This window comes from Plectropomus leopardus, chromosome 4, assembly GCF_026936395.1.
Source record: "Plectropomus leopardus strain MGB_pleo_1.0 chromosome 4, ASM2693639v1, whole genome shotgun sequence".
NCBI lineage: Eukaryota > Metazoa > Chordata > Actinopteri > Perciformes > Serranidae > Plectropomus > Plectropomus leopardus.
Window position 1 is genome coordinate 32,087,090 of NC_142179.1, and position 23,742 is coordinate 32,110,831.

At 40.7% G+C, this 23,742-nt stretch overlaps 1 protein-coding gene across 1 annotated transcript; it reads right to left on the reverse strand.

Moving 5' to 3' along the window:
* Positions 1-540: 540 nt before the first annotated feature.
* On the reverse strand, positions 541-22,082 carry LOC148189806 (uncharacterized). Its single transcript, XM_088076023.1, has 4 exons — positions 21,923-22,082; positions 6,265-6,603; positions 5,939-6,111; positions 541-780 (listed from the first exon to the last, which is right to left on the reverse strand). The coding sequence occupies exons 1-4, from the start codon at positions 22,080-22,082 to the stop codon at positions 541-543; spliced, it is 912 nt and encodes a 303-aa protein (XP_087932149.1).
* Between the last annotated feature and the right edge of the window lie 1,660 nt (positions 22,083-23,742).

The following is a 23,742-nucleotide window of genomic DNA, read 5'->3' on the forward strand; positions in this document are numbered from 1 at the left end:
TGACAGAGCCTCCTGAGATGATGGACACCTCCCCAAGCATTCCAGTCCCTGCAAAATGCTATTCACCATGGTACTCCAGTCCATGTGCGTGGACTGTGCCGGTGACAGCAGCACCACAGGCTCCGGATGTGAGAAACATGCCAAAATGCTACGCAGGAGGGATAACCAAAATAAGGGGGGTTGTGCAAAGGAGAAGGAACAGGAGACTCTAAGGGATGATTGAGATCTCCCCAAGCATTTCCATTCCATCGAAATGCTCTATGGCCCTGTCCACCAAAGAAAAGTTGGACTGTGCCAAAAAAAAAAGCCAAAACACACAGACATGCATTAGTTCTTGTATAGTTGTGAGGATTTATCTCAGTCATGAGTCTTTAACACAGAAAGTGAAGTTTTGGGGGGTAACCCCTAATTTCCACCAGATCAGCGCAGATCCATCGAAGGCAGAAGGTTAACTTGCCTGCGGAGTGGCAGACTGGGGTGGTGGTTCCCATTTTCAAAAAGGGGAACTGGAGGGTGTGCTCCAATTAACGGGGTATCACATTACTCAGCCGCCGAAGGAAAGTCTACTCCAGGGTGCTGGAAAGGAGGCTCCATCCGATTGTCAAACCTTGGATTGAGGAGGAACAATGCGGGTTCCTTGCAAGGCTGCTGGAGGGGTCGTGGGAGTTTGCTTATCCGGTCTACATGTGATTTGTGGACTTGGAGAAGGCCTACAACCGTGTCCCTCTGGGAGTCTGGGAGTACAGGGTACCGGGGTCGCTTCTGCGAGCCATTCGGTCCCTGTATAATCAAAGTGAGAGCTGTGTCCACATACTTGGCATGAAAAACACGTTCCCATTTGGTGTTGGCCTCCACCAGGGTTGCCCCTTATCTCCGATCCCGTTTGTGATTTTCATGAACAGGATCTCAAGGCGCAGCCGGGAGGAGGAAGGGATCAGGTTTGGGGACATCAGAATTGAGTCTCTGCTTTTTGTAGATGATGTGGTTCTGTTGGCTCCATCACGCCGTGATCTTAAGCATGCATTGGGGCGGTTTGCAGCCGAGTGTGAAGCGGCTGGGATGTGAGTCAGCACCTCCAAATCAGGCCAGAAGAGATGAGATGCAAGTGGTGGCCATGCATATCTGATCGGCTGAAAGCGTCCGGACGGCATATGGATCTGGTGGAAATTATGCTTGGCTCTTCTTCACCTGTGGGGTTTAGATACTTTTACCCCCCCCCCAGAAAGTGACTTTTTGGGGGATAAGACTTGAATTCATTTGACTGGTACTCACAAATATGCAATTACTCATGCGCTTTTGCACACACACCCAGCCATCCGAGGAGAGGGGATCTCTCTTTGAATTGCCTTTCCCGAGGTTTCTTCCCATGTCCATGAGATTGTTCACATGGTCATTGGGAGTTTTTCCTCGTCTTCTTAGAGAGCTTGGGCTGGGCACCTGTTGCTGATCTGGGTCTGTTAGGCCCAGCGAAACCACCCTCAGCAACAGAAATACCCCCCACCCCCCACCCCACCCACCCACTCACCCCCACCTACCCCCCACCCCTAAAATAAAAAAAATTTTAAAAAAAATTTTAAAAATTTAAAAATTAAAGGTTACTTCGTCTTTCTAGATCTGATGTTGAAAAGTAGCACAGAGTTCTCATTTGCATCCTTGCAACCTGAAAACAGAACTGTGCCGAGTATGTGTTGGTTCAAATAGAGCTATTTTGTCTAGGGTTATTACTATACTACATAATTAACAAAAAGCTCAACAAAGACCGCAGCATATGAAGGACGCGAGAAAGTTGAATACCGAATTAAGGCAAGACTGTATTCAATACTGGTAAATTATCTGGTTTAAACCACCCTTCATGATGGCTCTCTGAAAATGAAGAAGAAAAAATTGATCAAACAAACAATCAACAGAACAAATCAAGAGAGATGGAGGTTCCGGCCAAAAGGAACAGAAACCAAGGGAGAGAGCCTCCTCAAGGCCGGCTGCCGTACAGCACGCATCTCAGAGAGAGAGCCTCCCTCTCCGCACCCCCTTATCTGCCTTCCTGAATGAAGGAATTGGCAACAGGTATTCAGGAAGGAGAGCGGAGGGAGTGTACAAGGAGAGGAGGAGGACAGCAACTGCAGCAACGGCAACAGCACAGTGCGGAATTTACGCACACAACTAGGCGGCACACAACATTGATCATCCAAAGAAAATAATTATGTCTAAAGACGCTAAAGAGCTTAAGGAAAGGCAGGTTTATTCAGAGTCTTACAAACACTGCTGCAATTCAGAGTTTTATGGCAAAGAAATGCATAACAATTTTTGAAAACACAATAAAGAAAAAAATAATAATCCAAATGATGACCTCTATAAACTTCTATTTCTTAGTGTCAGCTAATGGTGGTCCATGCACTCATTCAAATGGTTCAAAAAAGGTTAAAGGAGTGGAAAAGCTACAATGCCTGCAAAGAAAATATGACTATAAGGGAAGAGAAAAAACCCTCAGAGAAACATTGTTTGACATGATAACGTGTAGCGCCTCTCTAGTGTCTTTTTACTATAATGAGAGGTGGCTAACCTGAGCTCTTTTTCTTAATACTGTGTAACTTCTCCTATAAACCAGATTTTTAAGCACCACTTTAAACACTTTTAAAATAAACCAAAATACTTTTTTAAATTATGTCTCTATTTGAACAGTTTTTAGATTTCTTACTTACCTTGATGAACTTAAAATATCACAGTCAATGACCACCTTTTAGTTTAAACAAAAAATGAACTATTTACTCAAAAGTGAAATTAAGCAGGTAAACACATTTAAATCAGACTTTTTCTCAAATGATCAGAAAAAAATTACACAATACACCTTTAACGTGTGTGGGGCCCCCAATGAAATAAACTAGCCGGCACTGAGATGAAATAAATAAATATCCAAATACCCAGTTCTACCGATGCAGGCCTGAATGCAGCTCGGGTCCGTCGCAGCCCAAAACCAATGGCTGTTTCACTTCAAAGGCAAAATAAAATAGATAAGGTACCTTATTCCAGATATGTTGATTTCAGGCAGGTGGAAAAACAGCTGAAGCAGGGGAGGTGACGATCCGCTCGGCTCGGCTCTGTCACTCCGCAGCTGCACACACACACTCCACACACACACTCCACACAGGCTTTGCTGACGAGGTTGCTAGCCGCTAGCTTGTTAGCAAAGTCCGTGAACAGCAGCCACTCGGTCAGCAGCTAGCTCCACTTTTCTCTCGTTCTTCGTGTCGGGTAATCAAATCAAAACTTCCAGGAAAGTCACCACATAGCCTTTGAAAGAGTCCTTGTCGAGCACCAAAACGACTCTGGGGACAACATTCACTACCAGTCTGTTTACTTTACCTTTTCCGCCATGTTTTTTCCCGCCTTCTTCACTGTGTTTTCTACACATAAACATTTCAATAGAAATATTGATAAAGAATATTAATATTAGGAATTATGTGAATTTGATACATTTACAATAATGAAGACACTTTTGAAAAAAATGATGACCCAGTGTTTAGCTGTAAACATGTATTTTATTTTATTTTTTAAAAGTATTTTCTTGAAGTCATTTTCTTGTTTGCTTTGTTGTTTGTTGGGTTTTTTTCGCTTGTTTTCAGGTATTTTCTTGTAGCTTTTAATAATGTCTTGTTACTTTTTGGGTCAATTCCTGATAAGCTGCTAGTCACCCTCATCTTATGTTTTTGAAAGGGCCTCGTCTATTTTTAATCGAAAAATTCAATCTTTCAGCCAATGTTTTTTAGCCAAATTAATTAAGTTATAGCACTAAATACTGAGTAAAAAAAACAAAAAAAAAACTTCTTATTCCTGGCTCTTTGTGGACCCCCTTCCATTGTGGCTCTGGGTATTAAGTGCCACTTTTCCCTTCACTGCGATGCCCCTGGTTAATAACGTGGGTTTGCCGTGGCGAAATTACAGTTTTCTAAAGCCTGAAGACTACTAGAGGTGCACCTTTGACACTTCTGACTGTTGTTTCATGCGGGCTATAAAAAAAAACTGTAAAATCTGAAAAGTTGATTTTACTTCAAAAATCTAGGAAACCAACTGCTTTGCAAAATGTGGGTAAATGTAACTATTAATCTTATTAACTATTATTTCTAATTGGTAAGATTTATCAAGTTGTTGTATAAATGACAAGTTAATTAAATAAATCTTTCGGTTATATATTTAGGTTTAGTAAGTTCAGTAAATCAAATTTTATGTGCTATATATCTGGATTCTGCTTGGCAAAATCCTCCTTGTCACAATGAAGTTAAGTCAGACTAACTTTGTTTACTGAAGTTGTTATAAAGAACAAGGTAATTTCACTTATCATTTTTAAGTTGCAACAACTTCGACTTAATGTTGACTAAACTTAACACTTAGATATAAAGTAAACATATATTAAGATTTATAGTAATATTTACTTTCCTTTTTTCAAGGCAATCTGTTTCCAAGATTATTTTCAATAAGATTAACATGTCAGGTTCTACAGTGAAACACAGACAACCCTGTGAGAAATATTCCTTTACCACCACAGTTGGAGTTCAAATTAAAAGGGAAAATAGTTTACCAGTCATTAAAGTGAAATGATTTCTCATGCTGACTCTCTTGTCCACTCAGATTTATCCACATGAATCCTATTACTGTGATAAGATTAAGAAAACATTAATGTATGTAAGATAGGCACATTGTTTTCGTCAACAGTCAAATGGTGTGTGACTTTGAATGATGCTGCCGCGAGGAATTTAGGGACCTTATTTACCTCCTTTCCTTTGATAAAGGATGGCCATGTGTATGCACATAAAAGAAATCTTTTATTTGCATTCATAGGGGCTTGGTGTTGGAGATGAGTGCCCCTAAGGTGGGCAGAGGCTGTTCTTGGTCATAACTTCATACACATTACTGTTGTTCCTCTGCTGACCGTCCATCGTTTCACCTGTTGGTGGTGAAATATTACTGTATGACCGCATAAAGGTTTATACAGACGTTGTAAAAATACAGTCTTTATGTTTAAAACATTTTAAGACCAAATGTAGATAAATTGAATTCAATTCCCTCCCAAAGCAAATTATGCTTTAACCCTCTGAGACCTGGATTGGTGTGAGCTTTCATGTGCTGTGTTCAGACACCTGTTAAAGGCTCTTTAATCAAGGAAAAAGAAAATGACTTGAAATTTTGTTTAAAAAATGGGAATATAAAATATAGGAAACTACAGTATATTTATAATTGTTCTAATTCCATATGTTTAAGGAAAAATGATATGTATTTTTATTTTAATTTTATATTCAGCACCTTTGGGGTCTTTTCTTGAAATTATTTTGAAGAATATTTCTTACTAACTTTTTTTTTTTTTTTTATTAATTTCTTGATAATTTTTGGGCCATGTCATATGAAGTTGCCCATTGCCTTCTCCCCATATTTTTGAGGGAAAAAAAAATCAAACTAATTTGCTCAGGTTTCAAGGAGTTAAGACTGACAACAATGCCATTTCCTTAATGAAAAAGTATATCCTTAATCATTCACAACCCAGTAAAAAATCAGGGTATTTCTATTTATTCAAGGAAACTTTTCTGACCTAGAAAAATTATATTTATTGAGGCAACCTTGGAGAAAATGTGAAAAGAGTTTAGAGAAGCTGCACACACATCCTGCAGAGACAGTGCTCCATGGTTTGCTATTAAATCAGCACGTGAACAGAAGATCTTAAGGGGATAAACCTTCCAGCAGGTAGGTGGGTTTGGTTGGATGCAGTGTGATAAACTTATAAGTGTGTTTATGTAGAGTGAATATCTGCAGAAGTCTAACCACCACTAAAGCTGGCAGAGCTGCTTCTACAGCTAATCAGTCCGCTGCAGTGATGCACAGGTGTAGATTTCTGGGAAAACCAAGCAGACACTCCACCCTCAATATTTAAAATGTGTGCATTTTGTCCTGCCCTTATATGTATAGAGAGATCTGAACTCACCCTCAGGATGATAATCAGGATGAAGATCACAGTTATCAGTATAGTGATGGTGCAGGCAGCAATGACGATTAACAGCAAAGGTGGCTTTTTTTCACTGGAAAAGGCACAAGACACTTCTACTGATCTGGGACATGGCACCGCTCCTGTGTGAAATACAGGCGACAACAGGTTACACCAAAATACAATGTCTTCATGCTAAGGTTCCTGCAGCATTTCATCTAGTGATAACATTTGTAGCACGGGTTTAACTTTATTTTACAACTTCAAAATTTTGAAAGAAAAGAAAAAAATTGCACCTCTTATAAAAAGTATGTAGTTGCTGCATCGCACTTCATGTGGGAGTCTCGTGTAGACACATTGGTAGACATCAGAGTCATCCACAGTCAGTCTGCTGATGGTGTTGGTGTGGTTCTGCAGGGATCCTTTGATCTGAATCCAGTCTGTGTATCTAACTCGCGGGCTGATTTTGTCAGCTGATTGTGGATCAGAGTAATAGTAAAGCACCTCTTCTCCCTCCTTGTCATCTTGATACAGATACAGAAACATCCCATCATACCCTTCGATGCTGCTAGGACATCCTGAAGAGGAACACTTGAAGGTGACCTTCTTGCCAGACTCTTGCCACACCAGGCTTTCTGTCAGAAAAGAGACAAACTGTCAGATAAGAGGATTTTTTTTAGGTGTAATTTATGGGGGGGATAATTTAAACCAGCCACCACAATCCCTCAATATCATATCGTAATTATATAAAATGAATGTTAGGTATTATAAACACAACAATGTGGTAGATTTTCTCAATGGCAGTAAAAAAAAAAAAAAAAGTGACTGGTCTACGCCCCCCCCTCCCGCGCTGAGATTTGGTTTCGCCCACCACGGACCTGAGCGTCCCTTTAACGTTATGTTTCGGAAGCATTCACGGAGATATGAAGAGAGCTGAGGAGAGAAAGGAAGCCCAGCCAACAATTTTAAAATGTTTGCTGGGCAAAAGAATGAAAATGTCTTCCCAACAGGAGGTACGATATTGCTAGAGCTTCAGCGCCACCACTTTCATTCATTCAACATTTGACTGAAAGTTAGTCCTCCTCTCTGCTGTGCTGTGTCTCTGAGCTGTTATTTAACACAGCCTGCTGCTGCTGCGGGGCAGATGCTGCTCGGACCGGGCAGTGTTTACGGCGGCTCGCTCAACTTCGTCGGTCGCTTTGACAAGAAAGTTTAAATAAAAAAGTCTCCAGAGAGTTTGGACAGTCGTCTGATTTTACCAGAAAGTTGGCAACACTCATATAGTGGTCTAGAAATCTCACAATCTAGTGTGTTTGAGGCGAGCCGACGGCGGCGTGTTTCATAATTCGTCCGGGTTCGGAGTGCGGGGTGCAGACCCAATTGGATGTTACACCTGCATAACGCATCTGGGTGTGTGTGTACGTGTAGCCTATACTACGTGCTGAAAAGAGGGTCACAGGAAGAAAGATCAGAGTCCAAAGTGGCCGTGTTTCTGCTAAAAACCCGCCGTATCGAACCGAAACCAGCCCAGTGTTTCTCCGCACACAAACACACACAGTGATCCACACGTTATAGCCTAAACACACACGTACACACACACTCACGCTTGCACACACACACACACACAGGCACGCACACAGTAAAAAAAAAATGTAAACAAAAAAAGACAAAACAATGCCTGTGTCACTCAACCCCCCCAATGTTCAACTCAAAGTTACGCCCTTGTTCCTGAGTGTCAAATATGGCAGCCAGGTTAGTGGCCAACATAGAAGGCATCATTTTAGAATCTGTATGAGTTATACAGGCTGCCAACCAACTCCAGTGGAAATCCATATGTGACAATAAGGTTGTATAAAGAGCAAGAATGTCCACGTAGAGTGCGTGTGAAGGTGAAACTAGCACAGGACTTTCACCCAAAAGTCCGCTGTTCGTGCTCAATGTGAAACCAAAAGTGGGCATTGAGTGAAACCAAAAGTTGGCATTAATATTTTAAAAATGTTATGTATTTACAATCAGTGACATACATCATGTGACATACTCATTAATTTACATAAGTGAAGTTACATAACAAATTTATTTTTACCCAAACCATGATATTTTCTCTAAACCTAACCAAGTTTGCTGCCTAAACATAAAATAATTGCCAAAACCTCAGTTTTCTGTGAACACTGTAGTTTATTCTGAAAGGACAACCAAGTAGACAATTTCAGTGGAGTGTGAGTGTCATACATCGAAGCACAGGGCCATTAATTGAGCTTCCATATATGATGAATTTGAAGTGAGAATGTATTAGTTTAATCATAAAATACTGCAAAACTTCTCACATCCTGTGGCATCCCATGAATATCAGTACCAAACGTAATGTCAGTTCATTTTGAAGACATTTCACTCTGAACCAAAAATATTACCCTGACAATGGCACTAGAGTAAATATCAGTGGGTTACCACAATCTCTAGGTATTATCCTTTGACAGTCTACTTCTGCACCACACTTGTGGCAATCCATACAATAGTTGCAGAGATATAACACAATGGTCGACTGACCAACTGACTGACTGACTAACTGAACATTGCCATCCACAGCACTAGTGTGGATAAAAAAAAAAGCCAAGTTCAAATCATTCTTAACTGTAATTTGCAGGATATTAAATTGCCTGCAGCATAACTTAAGACAGAATTTTAAACACATTAGACTGACCGAAATAATTTAGATGAATGCAAAATACCCAACCTTGATGTCTGACTGTCTGGAGATAGTGAAATTTTGTGAGTGCTGGTTTGGCCTCTCCATAGAGGCTCTACTCAATGTGTGAATTCCTCAATTATCAATCCAGTGCACACATTGATTTCAGCTGTTCTGCCTCCCTCCCACGGCCCTAATTCTATGTTGGACATCCAACAGATGTTATTTCTTTTTTAACTGCAGCACAGTCACAGTTGCTGACTCTATTTTGCCTTTGATAGCTATAGCAGTGTAAATGCATCCAAGAGGCATTCAAGACAAATTGAAATCCAATTGCTCAAACCACTTCCAGAGGTGGTTTTGTTAAATAAGCTGTAGTATTTATCTGATGCCCGGTCAGTTCAACCACTGAGTGCTCTGTGAAACAGGGAGCAGAGTGAGTTAGAGCCTGTGAAAACCCTGAGGTTCTGTCTTGCTCAGAGTTCATGAGTACAATTCATGTGTTTCTGTTAAGTTATGAAGAAGTTGTTTGCTATCTAAACAATTGTTACTAAACTGCAAAACTGCAGAACCACTAGAGTTTTAGCAATTATTAATTAAGAGTTTCCACTGCATTATCTCCTCCTTATGGACTGAAAGTGAGCTGACCAAGATGGATTTGATCAGATTTGTGATCTGGCCAACAGACGCGCATAAATGATTTCCCGTTTTCCTGGTCCAGTGTACAAGTGTCTTCTGGCAAATTAAAAAGTAGCCTACATCAGCAACCTGTGCTGACAGCATCACAGCACTGAATCCAACCTTGTCTTGTTGTTGTATTTCTGTTGTTTTGTTTTGTGCAAGTAAATATTACCTTTTAAATATCAATAAATGACAATGCTATTGACATATTATTTTTGTTTATAAAAGGGCTAACAGGGCTGTTAGTGTCTGACAGGCCATGTGCAATTTACTTCCAAGCCGAGGCCGGCAAAATGAAGAAGATCACAATTTAGTGCTATAAAGTGCATGTGTCTTTTGAGACAAAATAAAGGAGATGCCACAAGAAGTAAAAAAGAAAACAATGTGTCAGTTGATCTGCTGATTGTGGTTCTTCCCACAGATTTCTAATAATACCTAGCTTCTGTTGCCACTTAATTCTAATGGAGTTGCTAACCTGGTGCATACCGGAAAAACGTTTTCTAGCTGTTTCTGGCTTTACTTTTGCAGTATGCTGCCCACTGAATATGCACAACCTTCACAACCAGCCCTAGGTGACTGTGCGAGTGTAATTTTTCGTTAATTTCTGTCACGTTTGTGTGTTTGGTGTGTGCCAGCTGTGATTTGTCTCTCCTTTGTTCTCCACCCACCCCTTGTCTGCACTCTACACACCTGCCTGCAATCAAGTCTGCAACCTACAAGAGAGTCAGCTCCACAATCTTTCCATGCCAGATTGTTGCGAAACAGTTTACCGTGACACAAGTCCAGCTCTATTTTTGATCTTTTCAGTTTTTTTGTTTGCTTTTTTTTTTTTTTTTGCTAAGACCAGTTTTTGTTCTGTGTCAGGATTCCCTGCCAACCATCCTGACCACACCTCCAGCTGAAGAAAACCACAGAAACACGGATCACAGCCAGTCATCCTGTCCATCATTTTCCTGCACAGTTCACTATTGTAATAAAGACCTCTTTTTTCTAACATTTGTTTGTCTGTCTGCTTTAGGGTCCTTACCCAGGTAGGAATTTTTGGTTCTAAAACATTCTGTGAACTTGAGTTGATACACTCTCGTTCATGTGCTCCTTGAGTTTCGTAATGTTCCGCTTAGGAGCGGCCTCAGGGTCGAGCACACCACCTAGTGGTATATTTTGGTACACTTGTCCGGTGTTGGCTTACTATCAAACCGGTTTGAACAATTTCACATGGGCCCAACACTACAGAGTTTTAGCTGGATACACTTGAAATGAAAATTGTAAATAGGGCGTCTGAGTCATGTTTGAAAAATGTTCCTTGGGGGTCTTGCAAAGTTTTGGTGACATGTTCAAGTTGCAAAAATCCTTTTGACAATCCCAGGAGGTTTTTGATCTGCTGAGAAGTCTGTCTGGTACTAGTGACTGTGTATGTTCAAAGTGGCTTTAATTGCTTGTCTTGACCATCAGGCAGTAACTGAAACTGTGTGTACGTCACAGTTATACGTTATGTTGTCAGTCGGGCCATATGGCTCACCGTCTGTAGCAGTGAGAAGTCTATAAAACGGGGAGGTGCACCTAAGTAAGCAGTCATGCATGCCTCCATATTCTGTATATAAACCTGATGTGGATATGTGTGTAACGTGTGTGTGTGAATGCTCATTCGTGTACGTATCATTCTCAGGCTCGTCCGCTGTGGTAATGATGGTGGGAATCGGACTGGACAACAGCTTGTCGGTAACAGAGAATCATTCAGAGTTCAAACATCCTTCCCAGCAGCCCCCCGGGAGCTTCACCAAGAGAAAAAAGCTGGGGGAGGGAGGGGGGTAGACACAGGAAGTCATTACAATCTGCATAGAGATTGGTTTGACCTCAGCGTCCACCCCCTCACCACTCTGCCCAAAGCCTGACTGGACACAACAGATGTTAGTGGAGGTGGAGTCAAGGGATGGAGATGGTGGAGGGAGGGGGGGAGGGGGTTAAGATGACAGCTGTACATTGTCTGTCCACGCCAGTCATTGTCTGGAAAAGAGAGAAAAAAGATGTGAGGAGGAGGGAGAACAGAGAGAGGGAATTGTTGATTACTGGTGTTTGAAACTGCATTTTGTACAGCGCTTTGGCAGAAATGCCAATAATGTGATTGAAGTAATGGCAGAATGAAGAGAGAGCGAGTGGGGAGGAAAATAGGAGGACGAGCGAGGGAAGAAAGGAGAAAGAGACGAAGCCAGCCAGGCATTGTGTGGAGTTACTGGCGGCTCTCTGGACACAAGAGTCCTCAAAAATAATGGAATTTGAGACACTTCAAAATATATTAGAGGACCTTCATTCTATTGCCCATTGATAATGGAGGTCAGAACCGTTTCAGGGTTTTGAACCTGTTTCACCCAGCCAGTTTGTATAAGGCTGATGGCCGAAGGTTAACCAAGCAGTAGTGTTTCTGTAGTGGATATTCAGTATAGACAAATTATAGCAGCAAAAAAGTAAACCAGGTTAATTGCTATCCATATGACTATTTACACTTTTGATTTTCATTGTGTTGTTGGTGTGATTCTATGTTATTTCTTGTTTTTAATCCACCTATTCAACCTAAACAAACTGGCTTGATTTCTTTCAAAAACATGGAAGGAAGGTAATCAACAATGAAAGAAAAATTACCCAAAAATTTGTAGAGTGATAGAACAAAAAAGAAATGTATCTAAAAATGTTATATTAATTTCTATATATCTTCTGGAACATCATTTTAAATATATAACAGTATAATAGGTTTCTGGACATTTTCTCTTAAAACATTCTAATATTTTTCTCTCTTTCTCTCCACATTTTTCTTTTTAAAAACTAATTTTAAGGTCATTTTCTTTTCATATTTTACCCATTTCTTGCTTGTTGCCTTATTTTCATAATTTCGAAAGAAATAAGACCAAACTGCATGGGTTTTAAAGGTTTAAATCATTGTGAAAAGCATCTGAATGCAGCACAAGAAAATTGATATCGATCCAGTATTTAAAGGGTTAAATATGTAATTATGATAAATGTAAATATAGCTTTTCCCTACCTTTTTTGTTTTTCCCTAGACTTCTAAATATAATTTCTTTTAATTTGTGGAACATTTCGTATCAAGTTGCTTAATGCCTTTTCCCCCCATGATTTTTAAAGAAATCATACCAATTTGTTTAGGATTTAAAGGTTTAAAGACTTGTGAAGTGCGACTGAAAGCAGCATAAAAGTGATGACGCTCCAGGTTTCAAAGGGTTAATAGTGAAAATACTTTAAAAAATGCTCTGATTGGCAGGTAAAATAAGGTTTATAGGCGTCTGTTCCTCTGGCTGGTTGCTGTAGAAGCAGATTAATACCAAAGTGTTCAAAACTGATGAGAAGCAAGAAAGAAGGCAGGATTAACAGAGAAAGAGAGACAGAGACAGATGGGCAAGCCAGGGCAAGCGTACTGGATGGTGGACAGCCAAGGCTGACAACTTGATATAGGACACAGAAAAAAAACTGCTAGGTCAGACAAGAAACCCCAAAGGCAAAGGAGAAAATTCATGACATTCACATCACATCAGCAATATCAATTTTCCAAAAAACAGAAAGCAGGGCATATGGAGAGAGGGGGCAAGAAAGCAGATGAGGAGAGGGAGAGGGAGTGATAATATTGCAATTGATGCAATTGGACAGAGACCCAAGTGGAGAAACATCTTTTCCAAATGGCTCACTACCGCAGCCAAGGGAGGAGGCAAAGCCAGCAGGGCTCTTATCGATGCAGCAGAGGTCTGGAGAGATCGAGTATGACACGGCCAGGCTTCTCCCGAGGGGAAAAAGTGACGAGAGTTGTTCCAAAATCAGCCGTGCAGACACCAGTTTTTACCAACACTGACCAACTGCACACCATTAAAAAGAAAAATGACAGCAGTTTTAATGGGGTAGAAGTTTAGCCAGTATGTCTCTTTTACAGAATTTACTAAATGAAAGTGATAGTGTCAAGCAAGTTGGGTACATTAGGTTTAAAGAGCTTTTTCACTGAAAACAGCTGCCTGCTCTGGCTATAAACTAGGTCGACAAAAGCAATGAGACTGAGATTTAGTCCACACAGACACATAAACTTGAAAAGTTAGCTTCTTCTAGGCATTTTGGTCTTACGTACACACAGAGAAAACCTTTTGTAAAACTCCTTTCACGCTAAAATGTTCAGAAGTTGTTTTCAGTGTCGATACGCAGACAGAGAAAACAGTCTTTAGTTTGTAATGTCAGAGTTATCTCCTTTATGGGGCGGCTCGAAGAGGCCACATTTTGTGCAGTGACAGACATGGCAAAATAATGCTGGCTCTCACCTTGCTAAGAAGACTTTTTCAATAGCTGTACTTGTATAGCTCCCTTTTAGTCTTCCGCACTCTTACACTGCTTGTCACATTCACACACGGGTGGCCGAGGCTACTATACAAGGTGCCACCTGCTGCACTGTGGGTTCAGTGTCTGGCCCGAGGATACTTTGCCGTGTGTACTGGAGGACTGACGATTGAACTACAGATCTTTCTGTTAGTGGACAGCCTTCTCTGAGCCTCAGCTACCTTATAAACCTTTTTCATGTTAATACATAAATGTATGAGTGTGGGAACATATTTTCGTTGAGTGATACTGCACAGTATAAATCTGCACACATGACCATATATGAGCTAGCTTATAGGTGCCACTGGAAAACTTCTCAACCAAACTTGCATTGATGATTCTGTCAGTCGTTAGACTGGAGAATGCATGCTCCCTCGACTTAGACACAATTTCTCTCTGGACTGCATGTGCCAACATATCTAATATTTCATTCTGTATGGTGTCGGACATCAGGTTGTCTCTTCACAGTAGCCACTCACGTCCCCTGGACAAATCACAAGGTTATAACCGCTTCTCATGCACTTCATTATTACCTGCCATAAAGCTGCATCCCAATGGCTATGCCCCCGCAGTGAAAGTCCCTCGCTTCCAAGATATTTTATGAATGTAAAAAGCAGCTTCCAAGCAACTGTCCTGGCAAGTCTCTCTCAGCCTGTTTGACCCCTCCGTGCTATTGATTAGCTTCTGCTATGGCAAATCTCTCCCTAAGTTTAGCTGACACGGGCCCTTGCGCTTTGACTTGACGCAGTTGTTTGCATCAGATTGGAGGAATTAATTAAATTTGCACATTTTATACGTGTTTTTTTTTCTTGTATTAATGTGCTGCTTTAAATAAAGTGTAAATTGTCCATTATTTATGGTAAAATAACCAACTATTAACAATCTGTGTTGTTCAATCCTTTGTCAGTAGGGGCAGCACCCAACTTTCCGCGTTGATCATAGACTTTATTTAAAGATTGATGATATGGCTGCTCCCCAAAATTGATGCCAAAACATTTCAATTGCTCTCTGGTGGTTGGCTGCAGTATAGGTCATAAACCCCACCTCCTCCATATTAGTGGAAGAGACATAGTCCAAGAAACTAAAACACATCTACCTCCCTGTATGCAGTGGGGTCCACACATATTCAGGTAGGCACATCCGGCTGCATTTATGTTTTGCTCCGTTGGAGAATGTGTGCTCGTGATTAGAGGACTATTACCCCAAGAGTTCAGTAGAGGGCTCAACGTGTGCTACTAGACGTAAGGTTACAATATCATAATCTTCATTCTTATCACACTGTTGATTGTTCAAGTATTCATTTTCACGATAAGTTTAGTTTTAATCATTTGATGCTATAAAAAGGGGATTTGACATCATGGTTGACAGCTGTGTGCCAATTATGGAGAGATGTATGGGCCGGAACCCAAATGTCATGACTAGCACAAGATGGCAGCGGCCATATCTGGGATATTTAGGCTTTACTGTGGTACAGTGGGCAGCAGTAAAGATGTGTTGTTCATCTTCATATACACCCATGCATACATTTACAGATACTTTTACACTTTATTAAGAAATAGAGGCATAAGATTGATGGATTTATAAGAAGAATGCTTGCCCCAGGTAGCCTTTTGGTAAAAGCTCTTTTTAAGGCTTCTGACTGGCCAACATCCTCTTATTTGCATGGCTTTAAGGTTGGGGATGTTGGTTTGGCATGCTCTTGACAGCACTTCAGTGGTGTTTTTGATTTTTTTCATTTGGATTGGAATTTTGCACTTTACACTTTGTAAAGATGTTTTTTTTTGGTTGTCTTTTTTTTTTTAGAACCAAGGATGGAAAAACCCCATTTTCAAAAATAGCTGTGTACATGTGGACATGGTCTGAATCAAACCAGTAAAACTACACGCTGTGAAACCACAACAATGAATTGAAAGATGCTAAACCATGCCATGCAGCTGAGAGAAACTACAGTGATATTCTGTGAGTTTGTTGCCATGAGCGATACCTTCTACATTATGCAAAGTCATGTAATCCATTCCTTAAATGAAAATATAGATTAATGCATTTCAGCAAAGTACCACAACTATTTAAGGTCACAATTTCCATAAAAGCTGATCTTTTGACAACCTCTGTGTCTAATAATTTATCATATTTACCTAATAATAACTTGTCAGTCATCTCATTAGTTATTGCTTAACTTTATTCAGAGAAATCTCTGCAGTCAGATATCAGCAGCGTTCAAAGTTCTGTCTGCAGATAGGATGTGAAGACTTTGCCATAGCCTTAGTCAACTTACTGTTCACTTCTCTTCCTCACAGTTTATTGCACACTTTATTGAACCATTATGCCTCTGCGCCACAAACAAAATAAATCCAGAGAGAGAGAGAAAGAGCAATTTTCTAGATTTATTTTCCCCCACACTCTCCTGTCTCTCACTCTCTTGTCTACTAGCCAAATGCCACCCGACGCGTCCCGGTCATAAGAGTCAGGTGTTCATTCCTGCCTCAGGTCCAATGCAGGGCAACGCTAGCGCATGGACGACATTAAATATTTACAACTACATCTTCTCTCCCTCTCCACTCGTCTGCTCTCCAATAGACTGAGCAAACAGTCCACTAGCTTACACACACACACACAAAGGAAAGATTAACTTGTAATGTACCTCTTATTGTACGCCCACACCCACTTGTAAGGTAACCCAATCTGTGATACACAATTAGGACTCATTATTTTCAGTTTCTCTTAGAAAGGAAATCCAGGAAATTACTGGTGTTCATTTTTGATTATTTAAAAAAAAAGTAAGAATAGGGGCATATAATCAACACCTCATTTGCATTTTCTCGCCATTTTCATATCCCATTAGCAGAGGGGTTTTTTTAGCTGTCAACACCACAAAAGCAGAACTTGTTTACAGAAAAGTGGTGATAGGCTCCACTTAAAATAGGATTCACAGCAGAGATCTGGATGAAAATCAGTTAAAACCAATCTGCTCTTTTTCAAGGAGTATTGGGTTGATTTTGGTAATAGGCATATTCGCCATTTGGTGAAAGTTACATTAGAAGAATGATACTACTTTCATTTTTGTCCATTGAATATGAAACAATGGCCAGCACCTGGGTATCTTAACTTCTCATATAGACTACAGGGAAACAGCTAACCTGCCTGTACCTCCAGAAAGTCATGATCCCAACCAAAAATACTGAATATGGTTGACAACAACATATTTTTTTGGAAATTACATTTGAAAAAGCGGTGGTTTTATATTTTTGTAGAACTACACCTACATATTCAGAACAGCATAAGTAGCCTGAATGTCCCTACAGAATGTCCTTGTTGCACAATAAAGTTGTTACATTATGTTGCTTTAACGTTGCTAGACTTGCAGGGTTTCCAAGTCCTTTAATAGAGTGCCCCAAGGATGATGCTTTTTGAAGGCCAACGTGGAAGTTATCATTGTTTAAAATGTTAAACTTTATAGCAGAAATAAATATGTGTACAGCCTGGTACCAAAAATGGGTTTGCACTATATAGCTACTTTCAATATACATGAAACCTGTACAGGGGGTGTATTTTTATATAACTCACCCATTTGAATTGTATAAGGCTTTAAGTTACACATTTAGAAGGGCAGACCACTTTGAGTTGTCGTCTAGACATTACTTTAGACTGTATAACCCTCACTCCAAAGGGTCCAAGATGGCGACGGACAATCCAGCTAGCAAGGAACATTCCCAAAACTTTGGCTAATGTTACCTATAAGCTGTAATGTTGTTTTAAAGAAAACATTTGAATCTAATGTTCAAAGAACATTCTAAGGATGTTTATCATTTAAAATAATGTCCCTGTAAGGTTAAATGCTGACTAAGACATAACGTTTAACTTTCTCAGGATGTTTTAGTGATGTTGAGAGGTGACAGACCAAAGAATGTTCTTTCATAAAACATTCCCATAATGTTTCATGAGAGCAAATGAAAAACATTTTCAAAGCAACATTCAGAACATGTTATTGAGGCATGACATCACAGACTATTTTTCTAATGAAAATGTAATTTAATGTGATATGTTAACAATAAAAAAAAACAACATTTTAAACTTTTTTTTTAATGTTCATAGAGAATGTCACCCTAACTTTAGGAAGACCATTCTGGGAACTAAAAGAAAACCTGCTGCTGAAAACATTACTAAAATATTGCATTGGTTGCATTGTGCCATTCTCAGTTTTTAGAATCAAAAATTGCTCGCTGGGAACATGCCAAACTTCCACAAACCAGTGGGTGGCTTTCATTATTGTATACAGTCTACGGTACAGACATCAGGGTAGTCATGATTTTCTCATCTAACCTTTTCTGATTAAACTTAATTCCCAGAATGTCAAACTATTATTTTTAAAAATGCAGACATTGTTTGGTGAAAATCAGCAAACAAAAACGCAATAAACCTTAATGACAACTTACATGCTAACAGTGTGCACAGACATAACTATACACTCTCATATACTAAAGAGGTCAAACAAGTGCAGTCTGTTTGCAAGCATTCACATGGCCATACATTGAAACACACACACACACAGACACACACACACAGAGAGACACACATACACACTCCTGAGCCCACAGCTCCAACCCTGCCCATGCATCCACATCTCAGGGTGCCATTGTGCGTGGCCACTCAAGCAGGTAATTCACTGACAATGAATAAAATGAGATGTAATTATTTTCAAGCAGTCACTTGTTGAGCAAGGCTGAATGGGCTGAGAAACATGTGTTGCTCCCGGACTCCATTATTGTCGTGCGGCCGTGCATTTTACAGTAGCCAGACAGAGGTTAACGCTTCGCAATCAAATTGTGCGCCAGTGTGCAAGAGTGTGTGTGAGAGTGTGTTGGAGAGTGTGGGCGGCAGAGGAGCGGTTAGATGGGAGTGTGGTGGAGTTGGGTTGGGAATGGGGGGGGGGGCTGATTGGAGGGAGGTGAAAAATAAGCCTCTGGCTATCATCACAGGAAATGGCCTGAGACATCCACTTCTCTGTCTCTCTGCCACCCAGCCTCCTCTTACCGTCTATCTCTCGCACTGTTGTTATCTTTCTTGTCCATCCGACCTTTTTCCCTTTTCTCTGCCTCTTGAGCTTTCTTTTCCTCTCCATCTCCTCCTCTAGCCTTATTTCCCTTTCCATCTCTTTCTCTCTTCACTTCTCTCTGCAGCTATTATCAGTTTTTGCCACTCTTCTCCCTCCCCGTGGCTCCTGTTCTCCTCTTCCATCTCACTATCCAGACCTCACATTTCTCCTCTCTCCCTCTCTCTACACGTGTCTGTTTAAATCTTCCTCTCCCTTTTATCCCCTATTCTTTCATTCTCTCTGTCTCTATATCTCCTATGCTCTTTCTATCTGCTCCCTCCAGTGTAGCAGAACAGGTGGAGAACAACCTGATAAGTCACAGTCTGACACTTTCTCACCAGCAGTCATCATTTGCTCTTTGATCCGGTGGTAGTTGAAACACACCTTTACTCTTATCTGTGGGTATATAGGTGGATCACGCCATATTTATGTATATATGTAGCTGCATTACAGCCGGGAGAGATATATATCCCCGCCTTTGAACTGTTCACACAAAGGCAGTTCTGCCTCTCCCACCATACCAAAGGAGCAATTCCACTCGATTTCATCCAGTCCTGTCTTGGTTATTTGCATCCTTTTTTCTCAGTTGCTCTCTTTTTCTCTCTCTCTCTCTCTTGGCTTAGTGTCATTCATCTCAAGGCTGTGCTCATAATACCCACACATACACGGAACTCCTGTCGCAGAGACATGCACGAGCACACACACTTCGCATATCTCTTATTGGCTCGGCTGGATAAGGTTGAGCATGACCGGAGTCAGATCATTTAACATATTACCGGCTCCCAGGGGTTCCTGTTTATGCCCGCTCACTCCACAGCAGATGCATGGGATTCCAGTAGCTGCCGTGCATTTAACACAACTCTGCAGCTCCAGAGGGCCCCCGAGGACCTCCAGATGCGACAAACACTGGTAGTGCACAAAACATATTGAGGATATTCACAAATTCAGGCTGCAGTAGACGTGCGGACACATGCCAACATGCAGATGGCGTGTAAACACATGCACGGTCATGTGCAGGACAGAGACATACAAGCAGAGATAATATAGAGTAAATGAACACAGCATGTTAAAGGCCCAGTCCTCAATTGTTTAACCATAAGATAAATCTGTTTGAGAGAGTGAGTTTGATTTATAGATTAACAAGGTTAAGTCTATAGCTGTGGCAGCAGACCGTGAGACTGTAAATGGAACTGTGGGATTTTTACTGTCCTACCACCGGAGGGGTAATTGTAAAGCTTGGCCAAAGGATGATGCCACAGGAAATGCCAGGATGGGTCCAAAATTTAAAGTGTTTATTATTTAAAATTATTTTCAGACCCAACTTACCAGACTCTGTTTTGTCATGTTTTGAAAATTTTCATCAATTTAAGCCGTACTTTGTCAGCCTCAGGTATTACCAGCTTGACCTGTACTTCATTAGCTTTTATTGTACATCCAATCTTCAAACCTTTCTAACTGGGAAGATGGGGTGTTTTTGTTTCGCCCCAACCATTAGTGGCTACTTAATTCAGAGGCTACTGTAGTGGTTGCTATGAGCAGTTTTTTTTAACACATTGATCAAAGAAATAGAAATATGATAATCTTAAGTTGTTGGACTGAAGTTGACAGGAATCCCACAATAGTGTATTATGATTAGTGATTACTTTTAGAGCATCTCCAAAGTATTGCAGAGGATCAGCAACATCAAGATCACTCTGTATGGACCAAACAACCAAATTGAAATTCAGTCCATTCAGTGGCTGCTGAAGTAATTTACTCTGGACCAAAAAACGTCAAAGGCACTCAAAGACAGACTAACAGACTGATGCCATCCCCACAGAGCTTTGCATAACTCGCCGCTTTGTGTGTTTCTCAAAGCTAAACACAGCAGAGAATATATGCCTGCTTTTATAGACAACACTGATATAAAAGCAAAACTTTTAACAGCACCAGACAGCTGAAGATTTTGCAGATATTAGATGTTGTTGTTGTTTAGAGTTAGTCCCTGTATTAACAGACCTGTCAGTCAATTTGTAATTTGCAAAATGATGCTGTTTTCTGAAAGGATTGCATTCACCGAAACACATTACAAAAAAATAACATAAAATATAATACCCTGACATCAAAACTACCTTTGCAAAGGTTAGTCTGTTTCAATATCTGTCGGAGAAAGATTGATTCAGCTCTGTTTGTGATGTTGTGATGTATTCAGTGAAGAAAATTCTGGTAATGTAAAGCGTCTTTTGAAATTGCACATTTATAAGTAATGGTATATGAATCTGTTTGTCTGTGATCCATATTCTGTTTCTTTATTCCTGCACAGTTATTATAAAAGGCAGTCAAGGTGACTGAGACACACACTCACACTGCTCAATGTAAGACTGATATATCCATGTCTGCCTATGCAGAGACATACAGTATGAATATGCACAGACACACACAAACTCTAAGCGCGGACCGACCTTGTTACAGTAACGAGTCACATTGCTCGCCACACTCAAGTCAGCAGTGCATTCACATGCTCTTCAGTACAACAAGGCCTCTATGCTGCTGCGTCCGTTGGGAGAAGGGGTTCAAAATGTATCCAAAGGGCTCCGGCTGAGACAACAGAGGCCCGTGTTCTCCTGCTGCTGCCGCTCTGCTCCTGGCCTGGTGGAGGGGAGCACAGGGGCTGCTGATGGAGAAGAGTTTCAGATTTCAAAAGGATTTTTTTTTCTTCCCAACTGGATGAGGGCAAATACAAACAAAACCCAGGGGTGTTTGTGTGTGTGCCGTGCGTGTTTATTATAGCATTTTGAACAAAATTTGAACTGTTCACAAAGCACCCTGTGTTGTGTGTGTTGTTCATATCCAGGTCGCATGCTCTGTTCTCATCACCACCTGATCCCACCAGAGTCTGTATGACAGCACAGTGGAGCTCTGTGTGTCTGAACACGTGTACTTGTGTGTACACGGTAAGAAAATGTGTATAGGAGACTGGGAAAAAAAAAGTCACATGGAGTCGTTATGTCACACAGTCAAAGTCCCAATTCGTCCCATATGTGCTGTGTTATTCAGGTCTCTGCTCGCTGAGCTACAATCGTAGGCTGCCTTGTTTTAAAGCGCCAGTACAATGTGCGTCCATCGCATGGTGAAACCGAGCCCGGTCAGGGGATACCACCCTTGGGAGTGACGGAGGGGGGATTTAAGTTCAGAACCAGGAAGTGTTTCGATGAAAGCACTAGGACCTTGGGGAAAGTTTTTCTCCACCTCTCCTCCTCCACTTTCCCTGCCAGCTTAAACACATCTGTCCTGGCCTGACCACCCACCCCACCCATAGCCGTACAGCTGCAGCCTCTTTTCTTCAAGTACTCAAACAGAAATATTGAATATGATGAATTTCGATATTATCGTTTAAACAAAAAAAAACTGTCATTAGAAAACAATAAATAATGAGTGGATATGAAAAATGTAAAGTGAGGATTGGGAAAGTAGGATAAAGTTCACTCTAAAGCCTGAGTCCGGTCATGTGTAATGCAAAAAGGTGGAAAGTATGGAAACCATGGCAACAACTGACAGTTAAAGTGATTAATTACCACAGATAAGATACCTCATTATTTAAACATGTTAATGGTTTATGGTTTGTAATTCTTTAGGTTCCACAGCATAACCACTGTACACAAAGATGTGATTTACCTTATAAGTAACAAGATGTAACCCTGTAACTTACTTTTTCAAAGGTTTGTCCTACGCTGCACACAGCATTGTTTTTGAGAGTTTTGGGTGAAGGAATTCATAATTGATGTGGTTTTGATGATTTGGCCTATTTTTGACCTTCAAATCCAAAATGGCAGAGGGGAAATTAATGTCCGTCTGGCCATTTCCTGCCATCCCTGTCAGTGTTCTTTTTTGTTTAGATGTGAAGTTTCTCTGTTATTCTGCTTGTAAGTTGATTTATTGAGTTTTCCAAAAGTTGACTGGTGTCTATTTCCGTATCTGGATGTACTCTGTACCACGAGTTTGTTGTACCTTGAGATATCAGATGTGTTTGTATCAGGCATTAAAACTTTGAAATTGACTTTGAAAACATCCGTACCTCGCTTCATCATGTATTTACCACATTTTATACATCCCCACCCATAAATAACTAAGCTCCCAAACAGCTTCAGCAAGAAAACATTTCTGGCACCTCTTTCGCTGTCATGCAGATGACCTGAAGGCAGCATAAAACTCATGGTGCCTTGCCACCTACTAACCATCTCCTACTTCCAAAATTATGCATGCATCTCTGTTGAAAGTGGGACAGGTCTTGCTTTAAAGAGGGCAATTCTACCTTCAACTGCTCCACATAAACCCTTCCTTCCAGTCGTAAATATGACTTACAGTATAACCGCAGTCAAGTTCTTTTGGTCAAAGAAAAAAACAACCCTTTGGAAAAAGGAAGCTTCAAACTGCAGGTACTCTAAGCTTCTGCAACACAGAAGATTGAGAATACAATTGACGATTTGTAATAAACCTAAAAATGACGACTGAGATACAAAAGTAAGAATACATGACACCAGATTGAAACATAAAAAAAAGTTTCCTTACATTTGCCAGTTGTTGGCACAGCTTTCCTGCTTTATCACTCCCTAAAGGTCACATCTCTGCAGTTGAGGCTACCACATTTAATGTTCTTCATATGCGTTTAACTTAGAATTACAATATTTCCACCAGCATTTGAAGGCAGCATAATTACCAAAGTGGTGTTACCCAGCCCCCCACCCCGTTCAGAGTCTGACTGGGAGGGTTGTTAGAGAGCTGGTTCTGTTTTCTTTGTGCGGCCAGGCCTTGCTATCACATTACTGCACACATGCTGATGCAGCAGCTCCCGCAGCCCCCGTCATCCCAGCCCCGTCCCAGCCCTTTTTCACCGAGCCACCCAACAATGGAGTGAAACAAATTACTATTTCAATTTAAGTAATGCCACATTACAGTTTCCAATCACAGAAATAAGTC

Excerpts from the sequence above, each read along its gene's own strand:
- LOC148189806 (XM_088076023.1), bottom strand. The coding sequence starts at position 22,082 with ATGGGTGGGGTGGGTGGTCAGGCCAGGACAGATGTGTTTAAGCTGGCA. Across the intron at positions 6,112-6,264 it reads CTACATACTTTTTATAAGAG|GAGCGGTGCCATGTCCCAGA; the intron begins GTGCAATTTTTT and ends TATTTCACACAG. Across the intron at positions 781-5,938 it reads ATCTCTCTATACATATAAGG|GGACCGAATGGCTCGCAGAA; the intron begins GCAGGACAAAAT and ends TTGATTATACAG.